Here is a 23,637-nt window from a genome sequence, read left to right as displayed (position 1 = left end):
AGGTCATTTAAAGAAGGAGTAAACTATAACTTTTGTTGATATATTTTATAGATGAATGATTATCATAAGAAAATTAAATGAATGTACAATTCAGTATAAAAGCAATAATAATAAAGAAAAAACCCAACTATTTCATAGTTTCAAATTGTAAAAGTCTTTTAAATGTTATAATAATCTAATAGGTATGAAAGAATTTTATTTTTGTCATTAGCGTTATGCAACAATGTACGATGTGTGGAATATTCAGAATGTCAGAATGGCCAGTGTATGTGTAAAGAGGGTTACCATGGAGATGGAACAAAAAAATGTGAAGGTTAGAAATATAAACATAAACAAAATGACCATATAGATTTGAATGTCTGATCACAGATGTCAGTTTTTTTTTAATGTAGTTTAAGTTTCAAAAAGCTACAAATGATCTTTTTAGATTTTTTATACGTTAGCAAATTTGATGCTGAAATGCAATTTATTAATGAAAATTCATTAAAATGAAGTCAAAACAAAAGAATAATTTTATCTTATAGTTTTTTTTTTTTACAATAATAGAAAATATTTTAAAAAATTCATATCATTTTTAATTGAGAATGGAGGTCTTTCTAAAGCTTTGATTATTTTATGACTCTTATGTATTATTTTCTTACAGTATTGTCATTGTGTGGAGGTAAAAAATGTACAACTAATGCTGCTTGTATAGACTACCAGTGTCAATGCTTACATGGTTACCTTGGCAATGGTTACAATCAATGTCAAAGTAAGTATTTAAAAACAAGAATAAAGTGTATAGCATGATTATTTAAAATTGAAATTGAAGTCAAAATCAAACCCTTTTAAAAAAAAAAATTTTCTCCAGAACACAGTTTATATATGCCTTGATAGTGAAAAAAAATAGCATATGGTTTAATTAGGTTTGCTGAGGATGTGATCTTTCTAGTTCTCTGTTGTTTTTTTTGTTATTCTTTGTATTTGAGAAGGGGGGGTGGTCTTTTTTTTGTTAAAAATAAAACCATGAATATTAAATATCCTTATTTGTATTTTTCAAGTTAAGAATGTTTGATATTGGGGAAAATTTTTATCAGCTAATATAATTTCAGTAATTATTTGTTTTTATTGTTGCAAAAGACTCAGAGTGATGCTTGATTTAAAAAAAAAAAAAAGGCCAAATAAAGTAGGAAGTTGAAGAGCATTGAGGACTGGAAATTCCTAGAGTTAGTGTTTTACAGTTTAGTACAGCCACAGTCATATGTTCCTAGATGTAGTGTCAAAAAACACTGAGCCAAAGTATTCTTATCCTAGGGTAGAGATGCATAGAACACTCTCTTACTTTACAATAACATTAAAAGAAGAAAACCAAAAAGACTATTTTAAAATTTATTTCCCAATGGGTTGCTGTATTAAAAGAACTTGAAATTTTGTTTTGTTTTGATAAAATATAAAATGTTTTGTAGAATTATGCAATGGGAAAATCTGCAAGGAAAATGCATTTTGTTCTGATGTCGGGGGATGTCTGTGCAAACCAGGTTACCATGGTTGTGGAACAAAGCTTTGTGAACGTAAGTTTAGATTACTATTTACTTTATATATGAGATTTGCAATAACTATATCCACGCTATTAAAGGAGGGGGTATACTGGTTTATTTCTGTTTGTCTGTCGCTCCATGTAAAAGTTTGCCATTCTGTCTGTCCCTTTATGTGTTTGTCTGCCAATAGGTTTGTCTGTATATCAGCACTTTTCTTCAGAGTTATTGGAAATTTAAGAGTCATATTTAAGACAATATTAATACTCCTGAGAATATCCAAATACACATATACAACAATGCCATTTAACTGACTTCTGATTAATAACCCTTTGAGTATTCCAATGATTTCTTACAACAAATTCAATATGCACTCTTTTTGATTGTTTACATTTGTATGTTTATACTTCAGCATTAAGTGTTTGTGGAGGGAAATCTTGTGTAGCCAACGCCCACTGTTTTGATTACAAGTGTGTATGTGACACAGGCTATGTAGGTAGCGGATATTCAAAATGTGAAAGTAAGATTTTTAGTTATACTTTTTAAAAAGAAGATGTGGTGGGATTGCCAAAGAGACAAATCTTCACAAGAGACCAAATGACACAGAAAAACTATAGGTCACTGTACAGCCTTCAACAATGAGCTAAACCAATACTGCATCGTCAGCTATAAAAGGTCCTGAAATGATCAATGTAAAGACATTGAACAGGAAAACTAACGGTCTTATTTATGTACAAAATAATGAACTGAGAACAAATGTGTAACACAGAAACAAAGAACAACCACTGAATTACAGGCTCCTGGCTTGGAACAGGCACATACAGAATGTATGATCAAACAAAAATTTAAAAAAATATAATTACAAAAGATGTTACTCACACATTCATACCATTTATAACATAGAATGTTAAACTTTACAGGATTCAATGATTTAAAGCAGATCATGAAAAGTTAGAAATAACAACCTACATTACATGCTCCATTTGGTACAAATGCAGTCACTAATAATTCTATTTTCAGGTTTTTTTCAGGAAACGATAAAGTAATCTATAGATAATTATATGCAATTTTATGTTTGTAGAACTTTGTAAAAATAGAAAATGTGCAGCGTATGCTTTTTGTGATGCAAATGAATGTATCTGTCAAAATGGTTACCATGGAAATCCTTTTCTGAAGTGTGAACGTAAGTGAATATTGATACCTTGTATAAATCAGTTTAAAAAGGAAATTTACAAAAGGTATTGATGGACTCTACATTTGGAAACATGAGAGATGTCAGAAATCAAAAAGTAGAAAGTTATGATAAATGTCATAAATTTGAAAAATGGTGATGATTAAGAAAGATAAACATAGAATAAAAAGTTGGTCAGTTCAATACTTATACTTTTTATACGACCGCAAAAATTATTACTGCTTGAAAACATACTTCTTTTCAAATACTTGAATAAAATGGTGTCATGAATGATAAAAAAGATATTTTTGTTTATTTTTATTTTATAGAGGAAGGACTGTGTGATGGTAAAGTATGCACAGCCAATGCAGTGTGTGACAACTACAAGTGCCATTGTAGGCATGGTTACCGTGGTGATGGATATAAATCTTGCACAAGTAAGTTTACAAAATTATTTGATAATATTTCCAATTATGTAGCAGTAATTATGATTTTTTTAATATTGATTTCATAATGAGATATAAGATTCATTATTTCTAACGAAAGAAGTTAGAATACAAAAACTAAATTAGGTTCTGACATTCTATTTCTAGTATGTTAAAGCTGTATCTATTCATATCTTTATGCCCCATCTAAAATATTAGAGGTGCCTTTTGCTTTCTGGTCCTTTTGTCCATCTATCTGTTATGTCTGCTAAATGAAAATAAGGCAATGTGGTATGACTACCAATGAGACACCTATCCACTAAAGTCTATCATATTTAAAAAAAAAATCATTCTTTTGAAAAGACATTATAAGTATGAACTTGAAATTTTAATGTTTATATCTGACATTATTTTACCTATATAGAACTGTGTAATGGGAAAATATGTGTGGCTAATGCTGTGTGTAGTCCACATGAACATTGTGTTTGTGGTCCAGGTTACCATGGTGATGGATTTAAAAAATGTGAAGGTATATTAAATTTTAAATATATGTATAAGTAAACTATATTTGAATAATTAACTATGCTTACTATTTAAATTATATTTTGTTTGAATAAAGCAGTGAAATTGATATCTCACTAACTTTTAACTGATATGTTTTGCACTTTAAACTGCAAAATACATGGTGCTGTAATTTTGGTTTGAAATATCCTACTTCAATGCAGCAAACATCAATAAAATTGAATATTAAAAGTGATGTAGAGAAAACCTTAATCAAACAGTAACCCAAAGTTTAATTCAACTTATATTTTCAGTTTTATCTTTATGTGGAGGTAGAGTTTGTCATCAGTATGCTGTCTGTGAAGATTACCAGTGTAAATGTAAATTTGGTTACTATGGAGATGGCATCACATGTACAGGTATGTTTCAATTCTGCAAATAGTAAGAACATTACTTGAAAGATAGAAAGATTTAGGTTCTCGACAAGTAAATATTGATTCTACAATTCAATGATATTTTTATTACCAAAATAATCATACAAAAATGTGTAAAGATACCTGAAAAAGAAAAATTAACAAGTTTGTGCACATTGAATCAGAGATGCCACTGAAATTTTTGTGAACTTTGATGATGAAAAACCTTGTTTTTGCCATAAAATACATGAAAAATACGTAGGCCATTAAAACAAGAATGAAGAGATGATTGCCAATGAGATAACTATCCACAAGAGTTCAAATGACATTGATTTACCTGGTTAAGTAATTATTGGTCACATTCATTAAGCTACAAGTTTTTTCTGTTCATTCTTTTGATTTTGTTTTTACACAGCATATTGTGGTGGACACAAGTGTAAAGAACATTCCAGTTGTATTGGGGAGAAATGTAAATGTGAAATAGGTTACCATGGTGATGGAAAAGTTAAATGTGAAGGTATGTTTTTACTTATTTTAGTAAAAAGGAATGACTAACTTTCAATGTATTAAAATTAAGCATATAAATCCAGCATATTTTTGGAACAACCCTAACATATATACCGGCTCAAGTTTTTCTTTGTGTGCATTGCAAAAAGATTGATTTAGAAATGAAAATAATGTGGACGCCTACAAAATAATATATCATTCCTTATGATCAAATTTCAGATGTTGGAACTTGTGGAGGAAAAGTTTGTTGTAAGAATGCAGAATGTCTGAACTACCATTGTGTTTGTAAAAAGGGTTTCTATGGAATAGGAAATGATATGTGTTTACGTGAGTATGAAGATATAAATTAGAGCTCGCTTTTATTGTTGTGATTCAATTTATCCACATCCGTCTGGTAGCATGCTCACCTCAAGTAAGAGGGTTCCTGTAAAGATCCACAGTAGTGTCCAACCAATGACTTGAAAATGGGTATTTGCTGCGTCTCCTATTAGCATGTCATATATAGGAGTAATTCCAATGACTGGTTGACTAGGAGTAGATTAATGTGTTCAGGGAAGATGACATGTTATGTTATGGACAGTTACCTTATGAACAAGCTTTTAAAAAAATCATTTTCATTCTGTTGGACTTGAACAAACAGGCTTCAATATCATCACATAATAGGATAGAAAAAAAACCCAACTAAGTCTTCCTAAATAGAATTCAATTTGCCACTCCAACATAATATTTCATCTACTCATTTTTAAACTAAATGTACTTAATGTAAACTTGTTTGTACACATCATAGCATAAACATTTATTGTATTAGAATTACTGTAAATTCAGAAATTATTGCGTGCATTTATTATTGCGATTTTGTCATTTTAAACTTAAATGCGATTTTTATTTTTACGACTTTGAGAAAAGTCCTGCTTAATTCATATAAAATATTACAAAATGCGAGTTTTAATTATTGCGCTTACAACTCTGTTGCATTATACGCAATAATAAAAACCTCGCAATAATTTCTGAATTTACAGTATTCAGAAGAAAGCATTTATGATTAGAAAATTTGAAATGATTAAATATATTCAATGCCTATAATAATGTGCATTAACAACCGACTTGTATCTTTATTTAAGTGTTTCAGAAGTAATTTGAACATGTCTTATTCTATACCAATATTAAGGCATTGTAAATTCATATGAAACATCTACATTTTATGCAAATTATTTTTATTTTTAATAGCATACTGCAATAACAGGAAGTGTGTACACAATGCCAACTGTGTGGATGGTAAATGTTTGTGTAAACAAGGTTACCATGGAGATGGATACTATAAATGTGAATGTAAGTCTGATTTCCGAAAAAAATCTGTCCAACTTTGAGCATGGAGTTGTTGTGCCTGACAAAAAACACTTCCAAACTAAGTTATTTTTTTTACTTTTCCAAAACTGTTATCAATATACCATTTTTTGTAAATGTTTACAATTACTAAATGAGTATATATTCTTAAACTATATAACCTTGACCTTGGAGTTCATTGAGTGGTATAATAAATTATTTGAAGTAAGAGGGACATCTTAATTTGTGAATTTAAGTTTTATATTTTTTCAGTGTTGGGGATATGTAATGGAGAGAGATGTGCAGAACATTCAGAATGTGTGAATTACAAATGTGGATGTAAACACGGTTACTATGGTGATGGTTACAGTAAATGTGAGGGTAAGTGTGTGAGTTACAAATGATATTAAAGAAAAATTTATAGAAGTCTTCAAAATGAAAATTCTTTAAGACCATTGCATGCACTGATAATTGCATTTGCACTGTGTAATTCTATGTTAAATTTTCAAACTTCTTTAATATTTTACAGCACTGTGTGGAGGTAAACCTTGCATGCCATTTTCTGTCTGTCGTAATGAAACTTGTCAATGTATTGGTGGTTACCATGGAAATGGATTCATACTTTGTGAACGTAAGTTTTTTTTCTTGAATTGAGACAACTATCTTATAGTTTAAACAAATTATCACCAATAATATGACAGAAAGATCATTTCATTAATTGCTCTTGCTTTGATTTGGTTAATGAAGAAGTTGACAACAATATCTCAAATAATTTGATTTACATCCATAATTTAAAAACCGTATCTTCATTCTTGTGGAAAAAAGCATCTTAAGTCCAATAGGAATAATCATAATTCAAAGAATTGTATGAAACCTATGTTATATATTTCTAAGTATTCTAAATATTGTTTTATTTTATGATATTTTTAACTACTGTGTATTCCGTATTATTAATGGGATACCAATTTCGTAGATTTTTTTATGAAATGTAAACCACAAATGGAAATTTCAACTTTTACTATTTTTTTTAAATAAGCTTGTATGTAGTCTTTGGCTAAACCACAATATTTAAAAATATCAACAAAAATATAACTTTCCTTATTCCATTAAATTGGTACCCATGAAAATAAACGAATCCACAGTATAGAAAAAAAAATTTGTATGGCCCCGCAGATGAAGTGGTCGGTGCCATATAGTTTTACCCTTGTCCAGAATTCCATAATTCAGATATTCCGTATTTCCGATATTTCGTAATTATGATATTCTGAAATTCTGTAATTCCGTCATTCTGTCATTCCGCAACAATCCATTATACAGAGTTTTTTTCTAAACGCCTTTAGATATTGGGCTGATTTTTGGTATGTGAGTTAACCATGATGAGTTACAGATCAAGTTTAAGTTTGGTTCTGCTCCACTAATTTTTGCCGAAATTACAGACTTTGGACTTTGAGAAATTGTTGAAAATTACAGTTATACAGACTTTTTTTCTAAACGTCTCCAAATTTTGAGCTGGTTTTTGATATGTGAGACTACCATCATGTTTGTGTCCACATGTATTATTGAAATTGCAGATTTTTCAACTTTTTGGGACCAGGCCATTTGTGTCGCTTTGACACGTCTAGTTTATAAAATAAATGGTAAGTGTTAGTACAGTTACAATAGAAACCCATTCATGATATTCAAGCTTGCAAATATTGAATTTTTGTTTTATTTTTTTAGCGCTGACTCAGTGTGGGGGACATACTTGTCATTTCAACGCAGAATGTATGGATTTTAAATGTCACTGTAGATATGGCTATACTGGAGATGGTTATAAAAACTGTGTAGGTAAGACTAACTTATTTTTATGTTCCAGTTTCATAAGTTAGACAAGTTAAATGGGGAAAAACCCATCTAAAAATTGATTCAAGATATATTCAAATGACATATTTTGGTTGTAAAGGAGTAGGTTCAGTAAGATTCCTTTTTGGACCCAAAATATAGCAGTTTTAAAAAATTATGAAAATGTAATCTTTTAGCTATCTATTGGAAAGTGGAATGCTTCTGCTACACAAATATGGGCTGTTTTTGACAATAGAATGCACATATATCTGGTACTCACATCATTAAGTCATGCTTATAAATTACTGAAATCTTCACAATTTTAGCATTTTCGTTAAATTTTACACGTTTTTTGTCAAAAATGAAAGTGGACGCATTCGTGTTCATTCATAATATTGAAATGTAAGTTGTATTTGATGATAATACATAGCATATATAAAGGTTGAGGATGAACACGGATGCGGCCACTTCCATTTTTGACAAAAACCATCTGAAAAGTGATGATTTTTTGCATATTTGATAGATTTTTCATATTTAAGCTTGATTCGGAGCGTTTTAATGACTTAATCAGTTAAAATCTTTCACATAAACTGATTGAATCAATTGAAATAGACACTCAAGTGTTGAAAAAGTGTCCAAAATATTTCGTGATCCAAATTGAGACCAAAATTGGCTCTTACCGGACCTACTCCTTTCTAGTTCATAAAATTGGGTACTTGTGCTAAACTATTGAAGGTTGCTATGCTTTCAATCAAAGTAGACGTCTGATGAATTGATAGATTGTTTGTGTTTAATGTCACTTTCAGTACTTATAGCTGATTTGTAACATACAGGGTTTTGTTTTGTTGAAGGAAGCTTGAGAGAACCATCAACTTTCAGCGGGAAATAATGGGCACATTTTAGTGTATATAGTGAGACCTATGTTGAAACTCAAGACATTTAACATTTTTAAGCAGAGAAATATTGCTTTAAAAGAATGAGACTACAACACCCGAAAACTACATCTGAATTTTTTCCAAATGGTTTTAACTTTATATTGCTTGAAATTTTCTGGTTGAATTGGCAGGACATTTTGTATATTTCAGCTCTTTGTGGAAATCATCGATGTGTAGAACATTCAACTTGTGTCAGGAATCGTTGTGAATGTGTTACTGGTTATCATGGAGATGGAACATATAAATGTGAAGGTCAGTATTTGTATTTTATATTTATTATCTTGAAATATTATAAACTTTTATATTTATAAGAAGTTATGTAAAATTGTTGATTTTTAAGTTGCGGTGAATACACTCAAGTGATAGCTTATATAGAAAGATACTTTTTGCCAGTAATGTTGGCATAGATGACTGAATATGTCTTGTTAATCATTACACCTAATGGTATATATGTGTATGCAAAATTTTGAAATTAATGATATGACAACTTTACATACATTTTTATTACAGCTATCTATACATAAAAGGGAAATTTGTGTCTTTACTGTGATGAGTTTACATATACATGTAGGTTGTTATCTATTATTATAGCTGACGGTATATGTGGAGGGAAAATTTGTGCCCCCAATGCTCGATGTGACAACTTTACATGTGTCTGTATGAATGGCTACACTGGCGATGGATTTCACAGATGTGATGGTAATATAAAGTATTTTAATCAATGGAACTAAACATACTCAAATTGATGTATGAAAAATAAAACCTACAAAGATTTAACATCTTGTTTGAGATTTATTGCTGTAGTAAAAGAGTTAATATATATGGTAAATTTCATGATTCTTTCATTTGCCTCAGACAAAATGTATTCATCTGATATTTGAAGAGACCATGAAAACTTAATTATGTAGGATTTTGGAAAATTTGACCAATTACTTTGGTGTTTTGATGGACTGTTGTCTCATGACAATCACACCAGTTTCTTTGGTTTTTTTTTATTGAAGTAGTAAAACAATGATTTATACATTATTACATAAGTTACAGGATGATTGATCCTGTAACTTATGTAATAATGTATATGGATATATAAAGAAGATAAGGTATGAGTTCTAATCAGACAACTCTCCATCTAAGTCACAATTTGTAAAAGTAAACCATTATAGGTCTTCAACATGTTCATAACTTGCATAAAACATGCATACATATATAAGTTATACCTTTGAATAATTCTACTAACATAATTTCTATAGAAGAATACACTTTTTTTTATTTTATTTTAACAGAACTGTGTAACGGCAAGAAATGTCATGACAAAGCATTCTGCTACAGAGGTCAATGTACATGTAATACTGGTTACCATGGGGATGGAATAAATAGATGTGAAGGTTTGTATACAAGTAGAAATCTAATTGCAAAAATTTGCATTCCCTTCAACCTTTCAGAAATTTAACTTTTTCAAGATATTTTGCAGATTCTCTGCTAGGATTAGTTCACAAGAATAGAAAACTTTCTGTTAAATGGTTTTAATAATAACAATATTAAAGTTTAACCATGATAACCATATAAGGTAATAATTTCTTTTTTTGTGTATCAATCTATGAGAACAATATAGGCTTAAGGAGTTCTGTTTAGTATTAATTTGTTATTTTAACAATGGGAATAAATTAATTGTTTATCACATCATGTTATATAATAGTTATATTTGAACTACCCTTAATATGCTGACTTTTAGATGATAGATTCTGTGATGGTAAGACCTGTGCTGCCAATGCTGATTGTATAGACTTTAAATGTCAGTGTAAAGAACGTTTCCATGGCAATGGATATACTTACTGTGAACGTATGTATATCTTATCTATTAATTTAATTTTTTTGTTTTTAATTTTTTTGTTTTTACCTTTGGTAAGCATAAAAGGTAATATTTTTATAATCATTTAACATAGTAATTCACTATATAATATCTCAGGTCACAGGAATATAGTTTTGTGCTTTAGTAGAGAAAGCTGACTATACCAAATCACCTTAAAAAACACTTCAGTTGCTAATTAGTTGCCATTAAATAAATACACCTGATGATGAGACTAAACTATGATTTCTTTGTGTTTGACACAAGTTGTATTTTTAAGAGGGAGATTGAACATATTTAAAATCACAATTTTCTTCATTGAACTAGAAAAATCAGTTGCATCTGGAGTTTTTTTTACCTTTTATATTGAGGAGAGTGGTAAAGGGGGTGCTTGCTTGCATGGAAAAAAAAATGTGAAATTAGACATAATTTCATGTTGAACGTTAAATAATTTCTGTCATGAACGTTGCAAGGAAAAATAAAGACTTTGATGTGAACCTTTTATGACTAAGTCACTGTATTCTGTTATATATTATTTCTCTCTTTTACTTAATATTCCCTATTTAGTTTACACATTTATGATATAATAATAACAGCTACTTAAAAAGTATATAATGATCATCTTCACTTTTAAAATCCAACATCATCAAAGGCCTTTCCGCTTGATCAAAAAACAAAATTGAATCCATTTTTTTTCTGGACAATCATTTCCAAGTGTTTGAATTTTATTTGAAAAATATTGAGAACGCAAAATAAGCACTAGAACGAGGCACATATCTTGCTTGACTGAACGTCAAATAAAAAAGTAAAAACACTTTGCAGGAAAATAACCCTTTACCACCCTCATTAAGAAAAGAACTGTATATGAGTTTTTTTGCTCAGTCATGTTGATTCTACTTTGAAGGCCATGGTTTTAGATCAAGGTCATGAAGTTCCTAAGTAGGAATAAGTCATAAATATAAACAATAATTCAAAAGGTTAAGTTTTTTATTAATTTTTTTTTGGTGGGGAGGGGTTACAGTGTATTAAATTTAAATGTATAAACCAATGTATTATTTGACTTAATTCACTAGACAAAAAAATATCTGGTAAAGTTATAGTTATACATTTAGTTTCACTATTCCCTCATTAAAACTTGAATGATATGTTTTTTGATTTCATTTCTAGCCCTTTGCAGTGGTAAAATCTGTGCCAAATATGGATTGTGTATAGATGGATGTTGTACATGTCAACCAGGTTACCATGGAAATGCTTATGTGCTATGTGAATGTAAGTTATATATTATAAGATTATCTTTAGTAATCACTCAGTCAGCACTTTCTATATATTGTATTACATCAGGTGATAAATGATTTTTATGACCAGTATGAATATAGAAAATTTGCCGTTAAAACTAAGCTTTTTTAAGTGGCTACAATTTCAGATCAATACTTAACACAGAATAAGGATTGATTGATTGATTGTTGGATGCTTAACATCTAGTGGCAAATGTTTCATGCATTTTCAGGACTATTTTAAGACTAATCAAATTGATTGAATTAACAATTGTTTATTCAATACAATTTTCTCAAAGATAAAAGAACACGTACCTCAAATACTGTTTTAATGAGATATTATCAAAGTTGAATCATACAACCAATAACAACCTTCAGTTAAAAACGTTTTTATTAGAATGACAAGTTTTTTCATGATGTTTATGCTCTGAATCATCCATGAAATTTAGCCTAACTTATTTCATTTTGAATTTAAACTTTTTCAAGTGATATTTTTTTTGTTTTGTTTTTAAAAGTATAGGATGAGCAGTACTGTTGTTGAAAAGTTGCAATCATCAATTGTAGATTTAAAAAAAAAAGTTCTGTTTAATTTAAAGAGATAAGTAACACAAAATATGCAATATATGTTTTTTACAGTGAAGAAGTTTTGTGGAAACAAGACATGTGCTGAACACACAGAGTGTTTAAAATATCAATGTCAATGTAGTAAAGGATATACGGGAAACGGATATAGGAAATGCGATGGTAAATGTAGATGTTAAGATGCAATGTTAAGATGACAGTACAGTGAATGTGATCATGGTACAGTGAATGTGATCATGGTGATGCTCTTATCTGACAGAAGATATATATCATCAGCAATATTATCTTTTTGATCACAAAAATTATTGAATGAACAGCAACACCACAATTGTTAAAACCTAAACTTTTTGTCAGAATTTTATCCTTCCACTGATACCTAGAACCTATTATGGTTATAGATTTGTTTTTTAGATTTTTATTTGAGGGTGAAGTTATTGGGTACCAATTAGCATTATCTGGCGTTCTTGTGTCTTCCACATATGGAGTACATTTTGAAGTACTGTGGATTCATTTATTTTTATGGGTATCAATTTCGGTATATTGATGATGTACTGTCTCTTAATAATAATAGATTCAGTGATCACTTACATTTAATATATCCAAGTGAACTTGAAATTAAAGATACTACAGACACAGATAAATCTGCTTCATATTTAGACCTTTTTCTCGAAATGACTACTGATGGTAGGTTGAATACCAAAATTTATGACAAACGCAAGGATTTTAATTTTCCTATAGTCAACTTTCCATTTCTGTGTAGCAACATCCCAGTGGCACCAGCATATGGAGTATGTGTCTCAATTGATACGTTACTCTAGAGCTAGCTCAAAGTACGCTGATTTTGTTGAACGAGGAATACTGCTTTCTCAAAAGTTGCTAAGACAGGGCTATGAATCAATCAAATTAAGGTCATCAATCAAGAAATTTTACGGTCGCCATCATGAGCTGATTGGCTATTATGACAAAAGTGTGACAGAAATCATATCTGATATTCTTCCTCAGTCATTGTAACCTTCCATCATTACCGGACTGAATAAAGAAATAACACGACGGGTGCTGTATACGGTGCAGGAAATGCTTACCTTTCCAGAGCACCTGATTTCACTCCCGGTTTTTGGGGGAGTTCGTATTGTTTCTTATTTGTTATTTATAACTGTTGATGTAAATGTCCTATGGTTTTTGTGAGTCTTTGTTTACTCCTTGGTTTTGATTGTTATTGTCTTTTAGTGAATTGATAAAATCTTGCATCTTCCTTGATATTTGATTTGGCTTTTTTGTCAAAGGTACATATAACCCTATGACAAATATTTACTATGTTGAATATTAACAACCCACGAATAATAATGAATCCACAGTATATGAAGTATGTGAAAGTGTTTTATTGCTTTTAAGGATGTACTTAGGTGAGGTTAGGTGAAAATTAATAAATTAAGAAGTTAAAATTAATACTATAAACTGCAGTAGAGCATCAATTAAGGATAAAAATAAGCTAAAAATATTGACAGGTCATGGACCTCCTTTTCGAGATATTTATGATTTAAAATATGGCGGGAAAAGGCTGACTCGGACTTTTACCTTATATTTGCATTGGTATTATTAGTTCTTAAAACAAAAGAAAGAAAATTTATGTGGCAAAATATTTTACATTGTATTGTATGGAAAAATGCCAAGGAGTCCGAACATTTGACACATATTCCAAAACCTCACCTAAGTACATCCTTAACTTCATACAATGCATACTATATTTCAGCTCTGTGTAATGGTAAGAAGTGTGTAAGGAATGCCAAGTGTGTACACAACATGTGTGTATGTGACGAAGGTTACCATGGTGATGGTTACTACAGATGCGAAGGTCAGTAAACATTGTTTTTTCATTGACCAAAACCTTAAATGAATTTTCGATACTGGTGATTCAAGAGAATTTTAACATCTTGAGTTATGTCCCTTTAATAAGTTATATGCAAGCAGGGGCATCATCCATTCATTTAATCTTGCGTCTTTTTATGTCATCCTTACCTTATATGTTCTTACAATATAAAGATAAGGAAATGTGGTATGATTGCCATTAAGACAACTATCCACCAAAAATCAAATGAAATGGATCCGGATTTAAGTAATTATAGGCATTTGTTTAGCCTTCAATAATGAGAAACAACCAAGTTGTAAGCAATTATAGGCATATGTTCAGCTTTCAACAATGAGAAACAACCATTCTGTATAGTCTATTATAAAACTCTGTTTAATAGGCCAATTAAAATTAATTGATAGATTTTCATCCCCCCCCGCCCCTCTGAAATCGCCCCGCCCCGAATTTTTTTATTTTATAAAATTTACGATTTCTGGATTTTGTTCATTCCCGAAAATTCATAAAATTTCGTTTCATTCAATGCTTCCTGTTTCAAATTTCGGTTTTGTACCTCGAGTAAATCTAACCAAAATGATTAAGTCAACCTTTCCGCTGCTCTATGATGATAACATCATCTTCCGAGAGTAAAGATTGATAACGAGAATGACATGAAATATTGGTGTTACGAGAAAAACGCTGTTTCCAATACTGCAAATCGCGGTATGTCACAAATTTCTGTGATTAGAAAACTGCGGACTTTTTTATTTATGCAATGACTTTGTCTCAGGAAATTTAAACTGTAAATGATACCCAAAGCACAAGATTTGTGGAAACCATTGATACAGAAAACATGACTAAATTATAGATATTGAAACACAAGCACGAACTTGTCAGATGTATGACCGTTTATTGAATTTAAAAAGTCGACTAACATACGCATTTTATTTATGCAAGCCCTTTGATTTTACCCATGGCTGTCTTTTTATGTTGACAAACAGCAAATGTCCCAATACACCCAAAAAGACTCATTAAACAACAACTTTTTTTTTATTATTAAGTTCATGTTTTACATGATAATTATATTTTCATCTTGCATATAAAGTACCAACCCTATTATTTTCAACACTTTCTGAGTTTTCATTTTATTCTGTTCTCATAATAATTGTGTTGCATACCAATGCATTTGCTTCATTTTATGGTAATACAAACCATTGTTTAGAAACCAAAATACATTTTGTGTAGGTACATGTAGTCTAACTGAAGAGAGTATTTCTCACACGTTTTTGTTGTTAAGTTTTTAAAGCCGCAATTAGGTATATTTATTTAAGGATTTGAAATATTATGTAAGATTCCTCATACTTGTGTATACATGATATAAGCTTATTATTCAGTACACTTGCATATATGAAGAACTCGTCACAAAAGGGTTTCAAATGAAATAAAATTTTAAAAAATAAAATCCTCCCACCCGCCCCATTTTTTTCAAAAATTTGGATGAAAATCTACTAATTAATTTTAGTTGGCCATAATTAATTATTTTTAAAGTACAACGTTCTCTTTTATGGCCAAGCTGGGAGACTTTTCTATAAGTTGTCCCACAAATAATTTGAATTCAGAAATTATTGCTTGCATTTATGATTGCGATTTTGTTAGTTTAGACTTAAATGCTATTTTATATTTTGCGATATTGAGAACACTATGTTTAATTCATGTAAAAATATTCAAAATGCAAGAAATATTCAAAATGCAAGTTTGAATATAAGCCTGTCGCATTCTTCACAATAATAAAAACATTGCAATATTTTCTGAATTGACAGTGGTAAACAATACTAAAAGATTGATCGAGATGAGGCAGGTGCGATTTTTAGCTCACCTGTCCCGAAGGGACAAGTGAGCTTATGCCATCACTTGGCGTCCGTCGTCTGTCGTCGTCTGTCGTCGTCTGTCGTCGTCTGTCGTCGTAAACTATTTCAAGAATCTTCTCCTCTGAAACTACTGGGCCAAATACTTTCAAACTTTAACTGAATTTTCCTTAGGGTATCTAATTTATAAATTGTATCCGAAGTTTTGATCTATCAACAAACATGGTCGCCATTGCTAAAAATAGAACATAGGGGTCAAATGCAGTTTTTGGCTTATAACTCAAAAACCAAAGCATTTAGAGCAAATCTGACTGGGGTAATATTGTTTATCAGGTCAAGATCTATCTGCCCTGAAATTTTCAGATGAATCAGACGACCTGTTGTTGGGTTGCTGCCCCTGAATTGGTAATTTTAAGGAAATTTTGCTGTTTTTGGTTATTATCTTGAATATTATTATAGATAGAGATAAACTGTAAACAGGAATAATGTTCAGCAAAGTAAGATTTACAAATAAGTCAACATGACGGAAATGGTCAGTTGACCCCTTTAGGAGTTATTGCCCTTTATAGTCAATTTTTAACCATTTTTCGTAAATCTTAGTAATCTTTTACAAAAATCTTCTCCTCTGAAACTACTGGGCCAAATACTTCCAAACTTTAACTGAATGTTCCTTAGGGTATCTAGTTTGTAAATTGTATCCGAAGTTATGATCTATCAACAAACATGGTCGCCATTGCTAAAAATAGAACATAGGGGTCAAATGCAGTTTTTGGCTTATAACTCAAAAACCAAAGCATTTAGAGCAAATCTGACATGGGATAATATTGTTTATCAGGTCAAGATCTATCTGCCCTGAAATTTCAGATGAATCAGACAACCTGTTGTTGGGTTACTGCCCCTGAATTGGTAATTTTAAAGAAATTTTGCTGTTTTTGGCTATTATCTTGAATATTATTATACATAGAGATAAACTGTAAACAGCAATAATGTTCAGCAAAGTAAGATTTACAAATAAGTCAACATGACGGAAATGGTCAGTTGACCCCTTTAGGAGTTATTGCCCTTTATAGTCAATTTTTAACCATTTTTCGTAAATCTTAGTAATCTTTTACAAAAATCTTCTCCTCTGAAACTACTGGGCCAAATACTTCCAAACTTTAACTGAATGTTCCTTAGGGTATCTAGTTTGTAAATTGTATCCGAAGTTATGATCTATCAACAAACATGGTCGCCATTGCTAAAAATAGAACATAGGGGTCAAATGCAGTTTTTGGCTTAGAACTCAAAAACCAAAGCATTTAGAGCAAATCTGACGTGGGTAATATTGTTTATCAGGTCAATTTCTATCTGCCCTGAAATTTTCAGATGAATCAGACAACCTGCTGTTGGGTTGCTGCCCCTGAATTGATAATTTTAAGGAAATTTTGCTGTTTTTGTTTATTATCTTGAATATAATTATAGATAGAAATAAACTGTAAACAGCAATAATGTTCAGCAAAGTAAGATCTTCAATTAAGTCAATTTGACCAAAATTGTCAATTGACCCCTTAAGGAGTTATTGCCCTTTAAAGACTTTTTTCACAATTTGTTCATCATGTTGACTTACTTTAAAAAATCTTCTCCTTTGAAACTGCTGTATCAATTTCAGCCAAACTTAGGCTAAATGAGTTTCAGAGTATCTAGTATAAATTTTATATTTTATTTCCTTTTATGTCAAGAAACATAGCTCCTATGGCTAAAATAGAACATAGGAGAAAATGATTATTTTTTTTGGCTTTTGAAGAAAATAGGACGATCCAAAAAACATTTAAATAAATTGAAAAGCCAAAATAATCATTGATGAGAGATTTAACCAAAAGAATTAAGGTGAGCGATTCAGGCTCTTGAGAGCCTCTTGTTTAGAATTTCGTCGTTGGGCTTCTTAAATGTTGTAAATTACAAATTTTTCAAAAAAAAAAAAATCTGACAAACAGGCTTTGAAAATTTTGGCAAAATGCATGCTTCCAAAATGTTGTATGTGAACTTGAACATTTTTGTAAATAGCAGTGAAATAAAAACTTTGACATTTCTGGATTATCCAAGAACTTAAATTATTTTCACAGAAATAAAGAAATGTACAATTATTTTTTTCCCAAAGCCATTCTACAACGATTTTCAAGTTTTCATACAACATTTTGGAAGCAGGCTTTACAAACAACTAACATTGGCAATTTTGTAATATGTCTTATTTCACACATTTTGATTGGTCTAACTGTATGCTATTTTGTAATACCAAAGATTTCCTCCCGCCCAAACCATTGGTGTCAAAAAGTATTTTTAGCCAAAAAAGTCATATACAACATTTTTAGTAGCCCAGCTATGATTTGCTTTTATGGTCTAAATGAAAGGCACTATGAAATTAGTGTTTTCTTGAATTTTGTTTGAACAACTTCATTACTAGGATTTATTTAAAGCTACATGTACCTAAATTCATCCTCCAATTATATTCCATGCACTATTTTTTGTCAAAGGACTGAATTGTAAAATGACGCATCAAAATATGAAATTAATTTATGTACAATATGAATATTTAAATGAAATTGATTTATTTGAAAACAGCTGATGGATTTTGTGATGGTCATATTTGTTCCAAGAATGCTCAGTGTGACAACTTCTTGTGCAAATGTCAAAAGGGTTACTATGGTGATGGATATACAAGATGTGATCGTATGTATAATGTATTTACTTTTAAATGTAATTAAGTCACATATAAAATGGAACCATTCTCTATTCAATGATGTCTAAAAAATATTAAAAGAAAAAAAAACTTTCAAAAGTAAAATATCATGATTCTGTTATCTTTTTAAGAATGTTTGCTCATCTACTTTTGAATTTTTGCCAGGTTTTTGGAATCCTCTGGTTTTATCCATGTATTAACATTAAAAAAAATTGCATACTAACCCCTAATTCTCTTTTCATATTTTTATTACATATTATTTAAAACGCCATATTTCAAAATCTTATGAAATCCTTGTTATTTTTCATAGTTTTTTTAAACAAAAAAGATGCCAATGTTAAGTGAAAGAAAAATCTAGAGAGAATTATTTCCCCTCAAATTTTCAACGGCTTATTTCTCGAAAACAAGCACACCGACCCTCCGTTTTTTTCTGCTTTTTTCGTTTCTTTATTTATATAATTTCAATTTTTAACAATCTTTTAAAAAGCTTGTTATTTTTAAACAGAGTAGCGAACATCCTCAATATAAGAACCAGTTATTTCTCAAATGTCTTAATGTTTATAAAAACTTTATATGAATATTAGTAAATTAAAACCCCTGTTTATTCTTTTATTTGTCTAAAATGTTTTATGTGGAATTTTATTTATAGAAATTTGATACATTCATCATGAGTTTGAATAGGAGATATTTTAGCTGAAATTCATTTTAGTGTAAATTATACATGACAGGAGAGGATTTTCCAGAATTCCTTATATTGATTACTTATAACTTCCAAGGCAGATAGCTTGTAAAGAGATGTGGGATGTGGGATGTATAATATTTATAGATTCAGCTCAATCACTAAAACTATGTGAAAATAGATTAAAAGAAGAAAAATCACAAAGTCATTGACATTATTTTGAACAAGTTTTTTAAACGAATTGAATTTATCAATCTATTGGTTGATTGAAATTTGGTTGTGTAACACCTAGTGGTTAGAAATAAACTGAATGAGGGGAGGTTTATGTAACAGTAGGTTTGTAATGTCATAGACAAATGGAAGTTTTTAACGACCTTGACTGGCTGTACAGCCTTTACACGGTCGGCTAATGTCATAGTTGTCGTTATCTCCCTTTATATACTCAACAACCACTATGATGTTACATACCTACGGTTACATAATTACGTTAATCGTGTATAATTCACCTGAAGATTGTTTTGTAAAAACATGAAAAAATTTGTGAAATAAAACTATTCATACCGCAAATGTTAGATTTATTAGAACTTTACCTATATATAGAAACAAGTCTGAATTGAAAACAATATAATTATAGAATTCAAGATTTTAATGCAGATTTCTATTATTTTCATATAGTATTCTCTTATATCATGTACCAAGTATACAACATAAATGTATAGTATTTTGTCTTTGGACTAAGATGTGTATAAAAGCCTAAAAAAACATTGCAAACAAACTTTCCATGGCTTTTATTTTAAAATTGCACAAATTGTAATAAATTATTGTTGATTGATGCATTGAATTTATATCATATGCTTTCATTACTCCAGCTTTCTGTGGTGGTAAACTATGCGTAGAAAATGCTCATTGTGTGGCAGGAAGGTGCAGTTGCCATACTGGTTTCCATGGCAACCCATTCTTCAAATGTGAACGTAAGTTAACATGATTCAGCAAATAATTTGAAACTACAGAGTTATCATTTTGATATAGACATAAGAATTCTAAAATGTTTTATTTGGGCACAAACTCAATAAATCGGTTCAACTACAGCAAGTGTTGTCAATATATCTGGGGAATAGATGGATCCTTTTTTCCCCTGTGAATTCAGAGATTTGTGTGGTCATAATATAAATATTACTAAGGTACATGCATAAGAAATTAAATGCAAGTTTGAATATTTTTGAAACCCTTTCCTGAATTTTCCCCAAAATGATAAAATTTCTAAAATTTCAGAATCTTCAATATTATTCAAACGTTTACATGCATTCATGGTATTGAATTTAATTATTGAGTAAACTTTTTTCAGCTTTGGATTATTGTGGAGGAAAGAGATGTCACATGAATGCCATGTGTGAGAATTATAAATGTAAATGTAGAAAAGGTTACCATGGAGATGGATATTATTTCTGTGATCGTGAGTACAAAAACGTCTAAATTATCTAACTGAACAAAACATAAAGGGCATATTTGATGTGAATAGGATATTTGACCTTACAATATTGCATCCAAAAGATTGATATTTGTTCTAAAATCGTCTATTTACATTTATTCTAATAAATTCAAGAATGTGAACTGCCATCATGCTATGATTTAAAATCTGGAAAATGAGAGAAAACTTTTTATATTATAGTTTTAGGAACTGCAAATGAGCTTATATCAAGTGTGATGATTTTATTCTATATATACTATTGAGACAAAGATTTTAGAAATTGACTTTTGAGACAAAAAATTTACAAATTGACTATACTTAGGGGTACTCTAGTTTTCCCAGGAGTCAGCAATTTGCAGTGATTTAATTACAAACATGATTTTGTCAATAAGTCATAATTATTCATCTGTAAATATTTTTTTTTATTTATGTGAAGGTCTTTTTTCAATTGATAAAAGATGAGTTCTGAGAATCAAGTGTTTTATTTTACAGCTGAAGGGTTCTGTAAAGGTGTGAAATGTGCTCAGAACTCTGAATGTGTTGATGGTCGCTGTGTCTGTAGAGGAGGATTTGTAGGGGACGGACATAGAAAATGTGAACGTGAGTATAAAGTATGAACTTAAATTGTCTGCACTTTGTTATGGGTCTGCTTAAGCCATATGAACATCTTGGTCCAGAAAGTTCAAAAATTAATAAAATATTTTTCGTGGATACTTTAAAATTTGTGGACTTGCAAAAGTCTGCTTACAAACCGGTTAAAAAATAGTATCCAACAAATAATAATAATTATGAATACTTATATCTTTTTAATTTTTATCATACACATGTTGCTCATAAAACTTTGTATCTGTGAAGATATGAATTTTAATATACATGTTTATAACCTATACATGTAGGGAATATTTCTATGATCTGATAAGACGTCTACCTAGCATACAAAGAAAATTTGAGACATAGCCGATCCAGTGTCTTTTTAGCAATACTAAATTATTCTTAACCTAAACCTTACCATAACCCATACCTAATCCAATCCAAACACTAGCACTAAAACCTTACCCTTACCTAACCATAAATGAATCCTTAACCTAATTTATTGGGAAACTGAAAGTAAAAGAATGATGTTTTTATGCCCCACCTACGATAGTAGAGGGGCATTATGTTTTCTGGTCTGTGTGTCCGTTCGTCCGTCTGTTTGTCCGTCCGTCTGTCCATCTTCAGGTTAAAGTTTTTGGTCAAGGTAGTTTTTGATGAAGTTGAAATCCAATTGACTTCAAACTTAGTACACATGTTCCCTATGATATGATCTTTCTAATTTTTATTCCAAATTAAAGTTTTGAACCCAATTTCACGGTCCACTGAACATAGAAAATGATAGTGGGAGTGGGGCATTCGTGTACTGAGGACACATTTTTGTTATTTTTATTAAGCCTTTTTATTTCTATAAATAGGTAAATGTATCTGCTCAGCCTTTAGTAATGCCTACATCAAGACTTATGATGGACAGTTCATTTATCACAATGGAGCCTGTAGATATACTCTAACAAAATCAACAAGATTCCCCGATCCTTGTGCCTTTAACATAGATGTTATCATGAAGAGTGATGACCATGGAGCATCTAAGATTAAGGCTGTTGTAGTTGAAATATTTCATCGAAGAATACAGCTTGGGCCTGGGTACAATATTTATGTAAGTTTCATATCATTTAATTGCCAAAAAATGCAAAGCAATTTACATTGCAAAGGCTCCGTGTTGAAGACCATACTTTTACCTATAATGGTTTATTTTTACAAACTAAATTGTGACTTGGATGTAGAGTTGTCTCATTGCGCTCATAACACATCTTCTTATAGCTTTTGATATCTTTAGGAATTAAGCCAATGGATGTAACCTTCTAGAGATTTAACAGACTTGTGCAATTTGACACTCTACTTGGAATAATATTATGTAATAACCTTATTATATTGCTGGGCATTCACAGTATTGCATTGCAACATAATTGATAATTCCTTTCACTCACTTCTCAATTTTCAATTATGTCTTTATCTTTTTTCAAAAGTACCCCTTTTATTTTTTTCTTATTTCTCTAACAGGAAAATGGTTATCTACATTATTTACCGCTATCATTACACAGTCAACAGATACATATTCGATACACTGGTAACTGGTTGCTATTGACAACAACCTGTGGGTTACATGTATGGTGGAATGGTGACTCGTCTGTGATGGTTCACGCCTCTAACGCATGTAGTAGTCACCTGACAGGTCTCTGTGGTAACTGTAATGGGAAATATGTTGATGATTTTATAACACGTCATGGAAGTGATGTATCAGGATATCCAGCGGTCAAGAGGGATCTAGAAATCATCAAGAGTTATATAGTCACCATGAATGGACAACCAATCAATATGCAGTATGTATTCTTATCTTGGGAATTGAAAAAAAAATTAAAAGAAAGTTATTAAAAATATGATAGAAAAATTTAATAAAAAACACAGTATTCCATTGCAAGAAATGAAAGAATCACTTTCATACACTTTTCATTTTTTATGCCCCATTTATGGGCATTTTGTTTTCTGATATGTGGGTCCATTTGTTTGTTTGTCCGTCCTGCTTCAGGTTAAATTTTGGTTGAGGTTTGAAGTTGAAGTCCAATTAACTTGAAACTTATGGTATGATCTTTCAAATTTTAATGCCAAATTAGAGATTTTCCCACACGGTCCATTGACCATAGAAAATGATAGTGTGGATGGAGCATC

General features: G+C 30.4%; 1 protein-coding gene across 1 annotated transcript in view; it reads left to right on the top strand.

Moving 5' to 3' along the window:
- The window catches only part of LOC143042007 (uncharacterized), an 81,672-nt gene that overhangs the window by 45,894 nt on the left and 12,141 nt on the right, over positions 1 to 23,637 (top strand). The window contains exons 21-47 of the mRNA XM_076214211.1: positions 212 to 313; positions 644 to 751; positions 1,446 to 1,550; positions 1,927 to 2,034; positions 2,596 to 2,697; positions 3,015 to 3,122; positions 3,535 to 3,639; positions 3,926 to 4,030; positions 4,440 to 4,541; positions 4,751 to 4,858; positions 5,759 to 5,860; positions 6,128 to 6,235; positions 6,384 to 6,485; positions 7,574 to 7,681; positions 8,761 to 8,862; positions 9,202 to 9,309; positions 9,891 to 9,992; positions 10,340 to 10,447; positions 11,621 to 11,722; positions 12,364 to 12,471; positions 14,060 to 14,161; positions 18,616 to 18,723; positions 20,282 to 20,383; positions 20,758 to 20,865; positions 21,373 to 21,480; positions 22,329 to 22,567; positions 22,972 to 23,291. Of these exons, the coding sequence (XP_076070326.1) occupies positions 212 to 313; positions 644 to 751; positions 1,446 to 1,550; positions 1,927 to 2,034; positions 2,596 to 2,697; positions 3,015 to 3,122; positions 3,535 to 3,639; positions 3,926 to 4,030; positions 4,440 to 4,541; positions 4,751 to 4,858; positions 5,759 to 5,860; positions 6,128 to 6,235; positions 6,384 to 6,485; positions 7,574 to 7,681; positions 8,761 to 8,862; positions 9,202 to 9,309; positions 9,891 to 9,992; positions 10,340 to 10,447; positions 11,621 to 11,722; positions 12,364 to 12,471; positions 14,060 to 14,161; positions 18,616 to 18,723; positions 20,282 to 20,383; positions 20,758 to 20,865; positions 21,373 to 21,480; positions 22,329 to 22,567; positions 22,972 to 23,291 (3,190 nt within the window). The remainder of the gene's footprint in view (positions 1 to 211; positions 314 to 643; positions 752 to 1,445; positions 1,551 to 1,926; positions 2,035 to 2,595; positions 2,698 to 3,014; positions 3,123 to 3,534; positions 3,640 to 3,925; positions 4,031 to 4,439; positions 4,542 to 4,750; positions 4,859 to 5,758; positions 5,861 to 6,127; positions 6,236 to 6,383; positions 6,486 to 7,573; positions 7,682 to 8,760; positions 8,863 to 9,201; positions 9,310 to 9,890; positions 9,993 to 10,339; positions 10,448 to 11,620; positions 11,723 to 12,363; positions 12,472 to 14,059; positions 14,162 to 18,615; positions 18,724 to 20,281; positions 20,384 to 20,757; positions 20,866 to 21,372; positions 21,481 to 22,328; positions 22,568 to 22,971; positions 23,292 to 23,637) is intronic.

Source organism: Mytilus galloprovincialis, chromosome 8 (genome assembly GCF_965363235.1).
Source record: "Mytilus galloprovincialis chromosome 8, xbMytGall1.hap1.1, whole genome shotgun sequence".
In the NCBI taxonomy this organism is placed as follows: Eukaryota; Metazoa; Mollusca; class Bivalvia; order Mytilida; family Mytilidae; genus Mytilus; species Mytilus galloprovincialis.
Note: the sequence above shows the minus strand (reverse complement) of the source record. Positions and strands in the feature narration are given on the sequence as shown.